Source organism: Sesamum indicum, linkage group LG10 (genome assembly GCF_000512975.1).
Source record: "Sesamum indicum cultivar Zhongzhi No. 13 linkage group LG10, S_indicum_v1.0, whole genome shotgun sequence".
Taxonomy (NCBI): Eukaryota; Viridiplantae; Streptophyta; class Magnoliopsida; order Lamiales; family Pedaliaceae; genus Sesamum; species Sesamum indicum.
Genome location: NC_026154.1, coordinates 474402 through 487894, shown reverse-complemented (window position 1 = coordinate 487894; position 13493 = coordinate 474402). Strand labels below are relative to the sequence as shown.

The window sequence follows — 13493 nt, the reverse complement described above, 5'->3', positions numbered from 1 at the left end:
AAAGAAAAAAAGAAAAGAAAAGAAAAGAAAAAAAAAAGAAGAAGCCATGCAGAAACAGAACATGGCAAACAGCAACAATCCATAAGATGGAGAGGGCAGTGTACTGTAGTGGCTCAGAATTTAATACAATATCTACCAATCTTAAAGTCCCATTTCAAAAACAGGCAGATGAGTTGAGTTTGAGACGCCTCACCTCGCCTGCCAAGCTGTCAAAATGGAATCAGTTCCTTTCCCCTTTTGTTTATTTAAATATTTGTTGTTGTTTTACCTTTATTAAAGACACACATTAATCGGAACTTCATTGCTGCCCAGTGCCCACAACCCATAATTTATATAGATTCAGAGACACACACATTAACAACATCAGTTTTGTTTTGTCAAGAACAAGAAATATTCAAACTGTCAACCAACTCAGTTATTTCCAAGAAAATACTCTCTCTCTCTCTCTCTGCTACTGCTACACTTGCAACAGTTGTTTGCCCATTTGACTCAGGTAAGAAAGTCTTCTGCTGACTCTTTATATATATAATCCCCCCCACGCCCCAGCTGTGCTGCTATCACTATTCCGTTATTGCAATTTTTTTGTACTAAAAGCGCTCGCTCGCTCTGCCTGCAATGGGGATTTTCCCTCCCTGTCATTCTTCAGAGATGTTGGAGAAATTTCTGGGAAGCGTGTGTGGGAAGACGCGGGATGAGCCCAAGATTCAGGAGAAGAAGATTCAAGGCAGAGTCGTGTTGATGAAGAAGAATGTAATGGACGCTGCCGATGTCGGCGCTTCCGTTCTTGATCGGCTTCACGAGATTTTCGGCAGAGGCGTGTCGTTTCAGCTTATCAGTGCTGAAAAGACTGATCTTGGTAATTAGTCTTGTCTCCTTTCTCTTCCTCTGTGTTTTGTTAGAGTTGGTCTGGTGATTACATAATCAAGAAAGAGAATTAAGACTAAGGTTGTTTCTTGGCGTTGAATGAATTCGGACACAAGAATTGTTTCTTTGTTTGTTTGTGTGGTGGGAATTCAGTGGCAGGTAATGTGCTTACTGATAATCTAGTTAGCATCTTGTTTGGCTGTGTGTTGTTTGAGAAGTGAATTCTTGAGGCGATCTTTGTCTGTTGGAGTTGTTTATTTGAAATCCGTAGTGATCTTGCTTGTTAATTCAGCATTCTTTTATATTTAATCTATGTGTTGCTGTGATATTATGTACAGCAAATGGGAAAAGAGGGAAACTAGGAAAAGAAGCTTACTTGGAGGGTTGGGTATCAAAGTTCACTTCACTGACTGCTGAAGCTGAGGCCACATTCGACGTATCATTTAAATGGGACGAATCTCTGGGAGTTCCCGGTGCTTTCATTGTCCGAAACCATCATCATAGTCAGTTTTACCTTAAGACGGTAACGCTGGAAGATGTTCCGGGACATGGTCCAGTCCACTTTGTCTGCAATTCTTGGGTCTATCCTGCGCATTGTTACAAGTATGATCGTGTCTTCTTCACAAACAAGGTATTTCTGGCTTCCAATTGAACTTCATCCAGAAATATTGTGAAAGTGGATTAATAAGAATTAAGGGTGATCGTTTTCTTGTTCCATCAGGCGTACCTGCCGTCTGACACACCAGAGCCTCTCCGGGTTTATAGAGAACAAGAGCTGATAAATCTTCAAGGAAACGGCTCTGGCATGCTAAAGGAGTGGGACAGAGTGTATGACTATGCATACTATAACGACTTGGGGAGTCCTGAGAAAGGAAAAGATTATGCTCGTCCGGTGCTTGGTGGATCGAAAGATTATCCATATCCTCGTCGAGGTAGAACAGGCCGCCGACCAAACAAAAAAGGTAGAACTGTGAATTTTCCTATGTCTGTAAGAAAATGAAATTTACTTTGTTATACTGCTATGAAGTTATTAAGTTGTTTGAGTTGAACTGCAGATCTCAACACTGAGAGCCGACTGTTCCTTCTTAGTTTAAACACTTATGTCCCTCGAGACGAAAAGTTCAACCAAGTCAAGTTTTCAGATTTCATCGGTTATTCTCTTAAATCTCTCGTTCAAGTATTGATCCCAGAGATCAAAGCTGTGTTTGACAAGACTATAAATGAGTTTGACACCTTTGAAGATGTGCTGAACCTGTATGAAGGTGGAATTAAGCTGCCTGATGGCCACACACTACACAAAATCAGGGAGTGTGTTCCGTGGGAGTTGATCAAGGAACTTATTCGTTCAGATGGTGAACGTTTTCTTAAGTTCCCAATGCCTGATGTGATCAAAGGTAATGAACGACGTAGATCACAGTAGATTTGAGATAGCATGAGATGATTATGGTGAATATGAGCTTTTCTTGGTTTTTTTGCAGAGGACAGAACGGCTTGGAGAACAGATGAGGAGTTTGGACGAGAAATGCTAGCTGGAGTGAACCCTGTTGTCATCCGACGACTCCAGGTAATAGGAACTTTAGTTTCAAAGTTTTAGTTTATACCTGGAAATACGTTTCTGTTAAGACAATATTGTTGATTTTTACATCTCAGGAGTTTCCACCAACTAGCAAGCTAGACCCTCAAGCTTATGGCGACCAGAACAGTACCATCACGAGGGAGCACATCGAGAAAAACATGAATGGTCTTACTGTAGATGAAGTAATTTTCCTTCTCTTCCTAATCTTTAGCAGCAAAAATCCAAAGTACCTTTGTTGTTAAGCGCACTAATTCAATGTTATTGCTTCATGCAAACACAGGCGATTGAGAACAATAAGTTGTTCATATTAGATCATCATGATGCACTTATGCCATACCTCAGAAGGATTAACACCACGACGACAAAAACCTATGCCAGCCGAACTGTCCTTCTACTCCAAGATGATGGAACTTTGAAGCCACTGGCAATAGAGTTGAGCTTGCCACACGAAGATGGTGATGAGCAAGGGGCTGTGAGCGAAGTATTTACTCCGTGTGATGAAGGAGTCGGAAGTTCAATTTGGCAGCTTGCAAAAGCTTATGCTGCAGTAAACGATTCGGGCTATCATCAGCTCATAAGCCACTGGTACGCTTATGAGTGAGCTCGAACAAATACACGGTGATGATGACAATGATTCACATGACTGTAGCTAACTCTATGTTCGAATTTTCTAAATGCAGGTTGAACACACATGCTGTGATTGAGCCTTTCGTAATTGCATCGAACAGACAGCTGAGCGTGCTGCACCCGATATACAAACTTCTGAAACCTCATTTCCGTGATACAGTACACATAAACGCCTTGGCCCGGCAGATCCTCATCAATGCCGGCGGTGTACTCGAGAGAACTGTCTTCCCAGCAAGATATGCCATGGAAATGTCTTCTGCCATTTACAAAAACTGGAACTTCACAGAGCAGGCACTTCCTCAAGATCTGATCAAAAGGTTCATTACAAACTTTCCACTTTTACAGTTCAGTTTCTACGTTGATTTTCGACTATATCACTGCTAACTCTCAGCTCTTGTACTAAACTACAGAGGAATAGCAGTTCCTGACCCAACCCAGCCCCAAGGGCTTCGGCTCCTCATTGAGGACTATCCTTTCGCTGTTGATGGCTTAGAAATTTGGTCTGCAATTGAACTCTGGGTCAAAGAATACTACTCTTTCTATTACCCCACAGATGAAAAGATCCAAGGAGACTCAGAACTACAGTCTTGGTGGACGGAGCTGCGTGAAGTTGGACACGGTGACCTAAGGGATGAGCCGTGGTGGCCTAATATGCAGACACGAGCAGAACTCATCCATGCATGCACAATAATTATATGGATAGCGTCTGCGCTTCATGCTGCCGTAAACTTCGGACAGTATCCTTATGCAGGATATCTCCCAAACCGCCCCACTGTCAGCCGACGTTTCATGCCTAAACCGGGAACTCCCGAGTATGCTGAGCTCGAGTCGAATCCAGATTCCGCCTTCCTCAAAACTATAACAGCCCAATTCCAAACTCTACTTGGTGTTTCTCTAATAGAAATACTCTCTAGGCACTCTACAGATGAAATTTATCTTGGGCAGCAAGAGTCTCCCGACTGGACTGCAGATGCTCACCCGCGAGAGGCGTTTGAACGATTCAGTGCAGCATTGGTGGAAATTGAATCAAGGATCACAGACAGAAACAAAGACGGGAGATTGAGGAACCGGTCGGGGCCGGTTAAGATGCCGTATATGTTGTTGTATCCGAATACATCGGACAACAGTAAAGAGGGAGGACTCACTGGAAAGGGAATTCCAAACAGCATATCGATTTGAAACTTGTTGGAGTGCAAAGCCATTAGGAAAAAATTCTTGGAGGGTAGTAGAAAGATTTGTGGAGTGAATCTCTGTGTTCTTGAACTAGTAGATGATGTGCTGAGTTTGATATTCTTCACCATTTATTATATAATAAGAAAAGTGTTCTTTTCACGTTCTTTGTTTCAACAAAACGAGCATCTGAGTTCTGCACCAAAGTCTTTTTATGAAGTCTGATCAACGAAGATGCAAGTTTACTTAGATCTTAGAAGCGGACTGCAATTTCCATCTCCTATTACAAACTTGTATTGCTTTACACACACGCGCGCGCGTTCGTCCGACTGTATTTTCTGTTGCTAAGTCACGCCATATATATAAAAAATTTTCATTAATAAAATATTGGGATAATTGCCTTTCCTTCTCTTAAAATTTGATATAATTACACATAAATCCCATATGGTTTGAAAAATTATATTTAACACCCATGAGGTTTGCTTTTGTTTAACAAATAAGTCCATCCGTTAGTCAAAGTTTACTAAATTTACTGATATTAACAAAGACAAAATTGAATGAAAATTCTTATTTACCTTTGATTGACTGAATTCTGACTTATTGTAAATCAAATGAGAGTGTAATTATTCTTAAAATATATGATATTATTTTTATACACCCGGTGCGTATATATAAAACTAAGTAAGAAAAGATGAAATCGAATTTGCAAGGAAAGATTGATGCCGCACGTTCGTGGCGGTTGTCTCAAATGAACTCTCATATGAGCTAAAATCTACAATGCATACAAAATCTGATACATCCATGCTTATTGTTTTGAAAATGGTTTAATTGTAATTCTAGTCCTATAATTGTAACGGACATTATTTTTGTTCTTAGAATAAGAATTGAAAATTAAAAATACCAATTTAAAATATTCGTAAATTAAGAATGGATTTGGCTGAAAATTTATTTAATTTGGGATTTTTGAATTTTATCTCCAAGGTTGTAATGTTCACATATTACTTGGTTGCAATTAAGTAGGTGACATAAATACTTTATTCTCAGAAACAAAATTCTTTTAAAAAAAGGTTTGATCTAAAATTATACCACCCTCCCACCGAGATTTGGTATAATTACACGTGAATTTTTTATATATATAATATTTCTGATGTTTGTTTTCATCCGAGAAACAAATTTATCCATTAGTAAAGTTTCATTAAATTCTCCAATATTTGAAAAAGTTGAAAACAAAATTCATATTTACCTCGGATTAATTTCCCATAGACTTATTGCATGTCAAATATATCTTTTATGACCGAATATACCTCCTCACATGCATTAAACCGTATAAAGATAAATAAAGTTAATTTGATAATGAGTTGTTGTCTACTGTAATAGCAGACGTTATTGAGTATGGTATGATTATTATAATAGTTTTTGTTAGACATTGATATCGACAAGAATGATTGTATTTATAATCGATAAATTTCAATTAATAATAGTTTATCGTTCTTATAAAAAAAGGGTTAATTTAATCAGAAATAAGTCAATAATAAATAAATCGAAGCAAATTTGATTTAATTTTTTTTGGATCAACATATTTAATGAATTACGACTAATTAAAAATCGATTTGTTGAATAAAACAAATATCAAGGGTTCCAAAATTTCAAACCATTACACCATACTTCATCGGAGGGGTAGTATAATATCCCTATAATATTAATTCTAAAAATGATTTATTTATCAAAATGATAGATTCTATCTCCTGATACACAGTCCAGGAGACACATGGCACCAAACAGCAATGGGTAAGCCAGAGTATCAAAATCACACATTCTAATTGGCCTCACCCGCATCACCTTATCCAATATCCATATCTCCCTACACTCCACACAATTTCTCATCAAATATTCATTCAAATCAGCCAAAAAAAAAAGAAAAAATCCCACATAATTCTCACCATCAATCCCAAATTCATGGCCATGGCGACCCAAGCCTCCCTCTTCACCCCCACCCTCTCCGGCCCTAAATCCGCCGACCGCGTGGTGGCCCCATGGAAACAGTCACTCGCACAATTCTCCACTCCTAAGCCAATGAAGGTCGCCTCCGCCGTGGCGCACCGCCCCATCCGCGCCATGGCTGAGGAGGCCCCACCAGCAACAAAAGAGCCCGAAGCTCCGGCGGGATTCACCCCACCGGAACTCGACCCCAACACCCCGTCCCCGATCTTCGGCGGCAGCACTGGCGGGCTTCTGCGGAAAGCCCAAGTGGAGGAGTTCTACGTGATCACGTGGGAGTCCCCCAAGGAACAAGTGTTCGAGATGCCGACCGGCGGGGCGGCCATCATGAGGCAGGGGCCGAACCTGCTGAAATTGGCAAGGAAGGAGCAGTGTTTGGCGCTGGGGACAAGGCTGAGGTCGAAATACAAGATCAAGTACCAGTTCTACCGGGTATTCCCGAACGGGGAAGTCCAGTATTTGCACCCGAAAGACGGAGTGTACCCAGAGAAGGTGAACGCGGGGCGTACGGGAGTGGGGCAGAACATGCAGAACATGAGATCCATCGGTAAAAACGTGAGCCCGATTGAGGTGAAATTCACGGGGAAGCAAGTGTACGATTTGTGAGGAGGTGATGATGATGTTTGATGTAATTTGTGTGAGTATATGAATCAGTATTTGTTTGATGTATCTGTGATTGCTTCTCTCTTACTCTTTCTTCAACAAAAATACTGTGCTTTTTACTATTATCACCTGCGCTTTACTTTTTTGTCTGCCTTCGGTTTATTTGGGCCCAACGGCCAACGGCCGTCGAATTTGAAATGTCTTGCAACAAATTTTGTGATTTCAAAAATACTATTTGACTAATAAAATAATTATTTTTTCTAATGTGATATTATTTTATATATTTTAAATTATTTATTAGATATTTATATGTATACAGACATTGCGTACCACAACAAGTAATATATTAACTATTATATGGCTGTACCGAAGGATCTCTTGAGCAAACGCTTTAAATTTTGGGGTTCCGTTTCTTCTTTTTTTTCCTAATTTTATTAATTTGTTAAATCCTTTTTACACATTCATATAGAAAACAATATTTTGAAAATTGAATCCGTGATTGAACTGAATAATTTATTGGATTATTGGTCCAATTGATCGAATCGAATTGAAAAATTGATTGAACCAAAATATATTATATATATGTATATATTTGTAGTATATCACTACATTATATATCAATTGGTTAAATAAATACAGTTTATAATAATAATTTATAAATAAATACAATTTATAATAATTTACCAATAAGAAAGCAACAAAGTTTTTGGAGGAAGCAAATGAAATCAAATTCAAACTAATAAAAATTTAAAATTTAAAATCTCAAAAACTCTTGAAACTTGAATATTTGTTGCTTCTCTTTTTGGATCAGACAGAGACAACAACTTGTGCGTCTGCCTTCATAATTTTTTCTAAAAAAAAGTTGAAAAAAGATTGGAGAAGAGGAGAGGCAAATAGATGATGAAGAAGAAGAAGGGAAGAAAAATCTTATTGGTTATTAAAAATAGCTCATTATTCTACATCGAAAAAAATAACTCGAATTTAAGTATTTTATATAAATATGAAAAAGTTTAAATCAAGCCATATTGAAAATGTATAAGCCAAAATGTATAAGTCAAATCTAAATATTTTAAAGGATAAATTGCATAAAACCCCCTTGTATTTTTAAAATTTAGCAAAAAAACTCCCATATGTTAAAAAAGTAGGCAAAAAAACCCCTATGATCTTTAAAATATTGCATACTCTCTTCTTTTGTTAGGTAAGTCCTAACGGCATTAATTTTTTTACTGAATTGGCCATTATACCATTCTTATAACAACCATTGATATTTAATTATGGAAAATGAACGGTCTAGATCTTAAATAATTTAAAATATATTTTTTATTTATATATATACTATACATACACTATATATAATATATATATATGATTGTTCTAGGCTACGTCGGTCCCATAGTTTAGACCTGGGCGACAACCCAAGAAGCCGACCACTATATGCAGGCGACGGAGAAGAATGTAAAAAGAAAATTTATTTTTAAAAAAAATGAAGTAAAATAATTTATTTTTTTCAATTTTAAATATTAATAATTTAGCTATGTAATTTAAATGTTATTTATAATAAATAATATAACTTAAAATAATATTTAGGTATTTTGATATTTAATTGATATATTTTTTATAAATAAATAAAATATATTTAAATTAATAATAATTTAATTGAGTTAATAATGTATAATTATTATAAGTGACATTTATTTTGCATATAAATTTTTAATTTCAAAAGTGAATTTTAATATATTAAATGTTTATTATGTTTTTTAAATTCAAAATTTAATTTTTTTAAACTAATTATATACTTTTTAGATTTTTTTATATTTAAATAAATATAATTTATTATTATATATTTGGACTCAATAAATAATTTAACTTAATAAAATATATTTAAATAAATTAATTTAAGTTATATTTAAATATAAAAAAAAGAATAAAATGGACTTTATATACTTAAAGTAACCCAAAAAAAGATAAAAATTGAGGCACAATCGCACAATAGGGCAGTGTTAGACACTCTTTTTCAAACGAAAAGGGGTTTTTTTGCTGTATTTTATAAAATACAAGAGGTTTTTCGCCTATTAAGTTAATATAGGCGGATTTCTCGCCATTTTACCAAAATAGAGGGGGTGTTATGCAATTTACCCTACTTTAAAACATAAATATGAAAAAACGTGAGTTAAGTTTACTGTTCCACATTGAAAAAGTATAAGCCCAATTTAAATATTTTAGGCTATAAATATGAAAATATTGAAGCCCAAAAGTAATTTATATTTCACTATACTATTAATTTTTTTTTATAAAAAAAAGGGGGTCAAATATTTTTTAAATATTAAGTATAAAAAATTATTCATTATGTGTTTTCTAGAGAAAGGTAAATTTTATAAATAAAATGAGATATAATACAACAGTGCATTATTCATTATGTGTTTCTGAAAACAATGTGACACGACGGCTACTAAATCAAATCAACAAAGGAAGACTCCAGAGCAACCACATGTTAGTCCCGAGACCGAGGACCTATGTAGACAAGGTCCATATAATTTTGGACTTTAAAGCTTCTGCAAGCACAGTATACACCTCACAGAGACCGAACTTTTGAACAGAAAAACGAAAAACAGAAATGGGTGAAGCAATCATTGGGGCTGCTGTGCAAGTTTTGGTGGAGAAACTGATCGTTGTTGCTACTGCAGACATTCGCACCATCTTCGGACTCAAGAATGAGCTGACGCGCCTCAGGGATTCATTCACCATGATTCAGGCGTTCTTGCACGACGCCTCCATGCGCCAAGTGGAGGAAGAATCTGTCACAGTGTGGCTCAAGAAACTAGAAGATGTTGCCTACGAAGCTGACAACTTGTTGGATGAGTTCAATTATCAAATCATTCGTCGAAAGGTAGAGATGAGAAACCGAAAGGTATGCTGCTTCTTCTGCTTCACCATTCCTTTGTTGTTTCGTTTAAAAATGGAGCGTCAGATCAAGTACGTCAATATGAAGTTGGAAGTGGTTAATAGAGATGCTAATACCTATAACCTTCATAGGAGAGTTGCAGATTGTCCTATATTTCTTCCTCCAGTAGTCGAAACTAATTCCATGGCTGTTGACCCAATCTTCCTTGGTAGAAAAGATGATGCTTCTATGATAATCAATATGCTAGTTAATCCAAGCGATGATGTTGTCTCCGTCGTTCCCATTGTGGGGATGGGAGGTATAGGAAAGACAACTTTAGCTCGATCCATCTTCAATGACCAGCAAATACAGCAACGTTTCAATGCAAAGGCTTGGGCTTGTGTATCTGGATATTCTGGTTCCATCACAAGTATTTTTAAGAGAATACTTGAATCTTTAATCAACAATGGTGGCATGTTAATAAGCGACGAAGCTATCCTTAAGAATCTTAAAGAGGAATTGAATGGTAAGCGATATTTACTTGTTCTTGATGATTTGTGGAATGTTGAACGGAAGTATTGGGAAGATTTTAAAAGCTCTCTTCTTGGAATCAACTCGAACAAAGGAAATTTCATCATTGTGACTACCCGTAGCAAAGATGTGGGAGAAGTTGTGAACCCAACGTATCAACATTCTTTGCGTGAATTGTCTAGTGATGATTGTTGGGACATAATTAAGATGAGAGCTTTTGCTAATCAAGCGGAAGTTTCTGAACATTTGGAAAATATTGGAAGGAAGATTGCTAGTAGATGTGGAGGTCTTCCACTAGCAGCAAACATGATAGCTGGAACTTTACAAGGAAAGATAATAGATGATTGGATCGCAGTTCTACAAAATGGATTTTCATATTCCAATGAAGACGCAAGTGGTGTGCTCCAGGTACTGAAGTTCAGCTTCGACCGTTTACCATCTCCATTACTTAAAAAGTGCTTCGCATATTGTGCCATTTTCCCAGAGGATGCAGAAATAGAGAAAGAACGGCTCATCCAACTTTGGATGGCTGAAGGATTCCTAATAGAAAATGATGAAAATGATATGGAGAGTTTAGGCAGTAGAGCTTATGATATTTTGTTGCAAAACTCTTTCTTCCAGGAGACGGTAAGAGACAAGTATGGCAATATCAAGCACTCGAAAATGCACGATTTGGTGCACAATCTAGCATGTTCAATTTCAAAGGCAGAAAGTTTTGATGTGAGAAATTGCAATGCGAAGAGCATTCCTGGTCGGGTTAAATATCTGGCGATGAGAACACTTAGTGACCAGGAATCACACAAGATGGAAAAAGAGAATGCAATTTATTTGCGGGCTTTGTTTTTGGGTGATAAGATAAATGACAGTGTGTTCCATGATTGCAAAAATCTGCATACTCTAGATCTACAGGAGACATATATTGAAGACTTGACACCCTCAATTGCTAAGCTAATACATTTGAGGTTTCTTGACATGTCTTCCACGAACATCAGAGCTTTTCCAGAATCAATTTGTAAGCTTTACAATTTGCAGACCTTGAGGGCAATTTCATGCAACGTCCTACGAGAGCTTCCATGCCAACTGCAAAACTTAGTTAACTTGAGACATTTCATCATTGAGAGTATGGTCTCTACAACGTTCCAAATGCCACTTAAAATTGGAAGGCTAACTTGTCTTCGAACATTAAAATTCTTTAATGTCGGCCAGGAGGATGGTCGTCGAATTGAAGAGTTGGGATATTTGAAAAACTTGAAAGGTGAACTTACCATACGCAATCTTGAACATGTAAACGACAAAGAAGAAGCTGCTGGAGCATGTCTCATTGAAAAACCCAACATACACAAGTTAGAGCTTGTGTGGAGTGGTTCGAGGGAAAGTGATAACCTTAATGATGAGCTAGTGTTGGAAGGCCTTAAGCCTCATTCAAACATAAAAAGTTTAACCATTATGAGGTTTCATGGGGATAATTTTCCATCTTGGATCATGAGTAGGACAGTTGGTGAGGTAATTCAGCTAGACAAATTGATTGAGCTCAAATTGATAGATTGCGAAAGATGCATAGAAATTCCGACACTAGGCCATTTACCACGACTTAAATTCTTAGTGTTGAGTGGACTGAAAAATATAAAATCAATAGGTCCTTCGTTTTACTATCCTCGTAATTATGGCATGGATGAGTCAAGCAAAAGAAGGGATAAACCTCCATTTCCATTACTGGAACGTTTCATCCTACATCAGATGGCCAATCTGGAAGAATGGATTGAATCTTCCACTCATAATGCATTTGGAGTTCTTAGTACTTTTCCACGCCTTAAAGTTTTGGATATTCATGGTTGTCCCAATATGAGAGGTGCTCCGACCCATGAGTTTCCTTGTCTTAAAAAACTAAAGATTGTTGAGGCTGGAAAAGGTGGAGTATTATTGGATAAGATATGCGGCAACAATTTAAGCTCTCTCACGAGTTTGATGCTCAGTTGTGTTTCAGATCTCACTCATATTCCTCAAAGGCTATTGTATAACAATCAAAGCCTTTCGGCACTATGCATTATTAGTTGTCCTGGCCTAGTACATCTTGAATTGCAAGGCCATGGTGTCGGGTCTCTTGAGTCTGTATCTATATATGATTGCAATAAACTCGAGTCAATCAGATACTCGATACATGGAGAAGGAAGTGGTAGTGACGGTCTCAGTTCTCTTCGAGGCTTGATGATTCTAGGTTGCCCTGAGCTGACTGAAGTTTCGAGTAAAATGCTAGAGTCTTGTACCTCTCTTGAATATCTAGCAGTAAGCGAGTGCCATAATCTGGTCTCTTTTCCAGCAAGGTCTTGGAGAATGTCACCGTGTTTATCCTACTTGGATATTTCTCGATGCCCGAAATTGAGGAGTTTGCCAAAGGATAGTCTCAATTGTCTTTCCGGCTTAAGGGAGTTGTGCATTGGTCCCTTCTCGATAGAAGTGGGCTTCACGTCTTTTTGTGAGATTTTTCAAGGCATCCAACAACTACATTCACTTACAACATTAAGATTATACGGATGGCCGCAGTTTGAGTCTCTGCCAAATCAACTTCAACATCTCACTACTCTCCGTTATCTTGAATTGTGTGAATTTGGAATGGAAGCTTTGCCTGAATGGTTTGGAAACTTGTCATCTCTGCAACAGTTGGATCTTAAAAGATGCAACAGGCTAAGACATTTGCCCTCTAAGGAAGTCATCCTTAGCCTCACCAAATTAACAGATTTATACATTACCGAATGCCCGGTGTTAAGCCAGAGATGCCAACAAGATCAAAGCGAATGGCACAAGATTTCGCATCTCCCTAGATTCCGATGCATAAGGTATGATTATAATCAACAATACTCGATTCATTCATTTCCCATATATCCATCCCACAATGTTCATGATATGTAAATTTTTCATTTCTCGTCTTATTTTGCTATATACTGCAGGAATTAAATTGGCCCCGCTGAGCAAGGTCATAGATGAATGAGTTTGATGTTATGTTATTTTGGAGATATGAGTAAGTGCTGCAAAAATCTATAAATACTGTATGTCGTGGAGTCCAACATGTTGCTTGTTAATAGGATTCCCTAAGCTAATATCTTTTAATTGGTATGTTGATTTCCTTGTAACTAGTCAAGACTTGCATTTTAAGTTTTGCTTTGTGTTTGACAGAAGAAGCCTCACAAAACCAGAGGTGAGTGGGGGGCGACTACGAAAAGAGCAAGATTCGACTTAATTTCAATT

General features: G+C 37.2%; 3 protein-coding genes across 4 annotated transcripts; all 3 read left to right on the top strand.

Annotated features, from left to right (window-relative positions):
- Window positions 332-4399, top strand: LOC105171355 (probable linoleate 9S-lipoxygenase 5). 2 transcript variants are annotated; one of them, XM_011092433.2, is made up of 10 exons: window positions 332-493; window positions 647-856; window positions 1203-1495; window positions 1586-1826; window positions 1920-2258; window positions 2343-2428; window positions 2515-2622; window positions 2721-3025; window positions 3121-3384; window positions 3478-4246. In XM_011092433.2, the coding sequence occupies exons 2-10, from the start codon at window positions 649-651 to the stop codon at window positions 4244-4246; spliced, it is 2613 nt and encodes an 870-aa protein (XP_011090735.1). In that variant the 5' UTR covers window positions 332-493; window positions 647-648. The 2 variants fall into 2 exon arrangements, with proteins under 2 accessions (XP_011090735.1, XP_011090733.1); XM_011092431.2 differs by lacking the exon at window positions 332-493 and having other exon boundaries at window positions 548-856; window positions 3478-4399.
- Window positions 6001-6963, top strand: LOC105171354 (photosystem I reaction center subunit II, chloroplastic-like). Its single transcript, XM_011092430.2, has one exon. The coding sequence runs from the start codon at window positions 6194-6196 to the stop codon at window positions 6839-6841; it is 648 nt and encodes a 215-aa protein (XP_011090732.1). The 5' UTR covers window positions 6001-6193; the 3' UTR covers window positions 6842-6963.
- LOC105171581 (putative disease resistance protein RGA3) lies at window positions 9267-13493 on the top strand. Its single transcript, XM_011092741.2, has 3 exons — window positions 9267-13084; window positions 13196-13266; window positions 13422-13493. Exons 1-2 carry the CDS (start codon window positions 9453-9455, stop codon window positions 13200-13202), a joined length of 3639 nt encoding a protein of 1212 aa, XP_011091043.1. The 5' UTR covers window positions 9267-9452; the 3' UTR covers window positions 13203-13266; window positions 13422-13493.

Coding starts and splice junctions, on each gene's coding strand:
- LOC105171581 (XM_011092741.2), top strand. CDS start 9,453: ATGGGTGAAGCAATCATTGGGGCTGCTGTGCAAGTTTTGGTGGAGAAA.
- LOC105171354 (XM_011092430.2), top strand. CDS start 6,194: ATGGCCATGGCGACCCAAGCCTCCCTCTTCACCCCCACCCTCTCCGGC.
- LOC105171355 (XM_011092431.2), top strand. CDS start 616: ATGGGGATTTTCCCTCCCTGTCATTCTTCAGAGATGTTGGAGAAATTT. Junction 857..1,202: donor TGCTGAAAAGACTGATCTTG/GTAATTAGTCTT, acceptor TATTATGTACAG/CAAATGGGAAAAGAGGGAAA. Junction 2,623..2,720: donor ATGGTCTTACTGTAGATGAA/GTAATTTTCCTT, acceptor ATGCAAACACAG/GCGATTGAGAACAATAAGTT.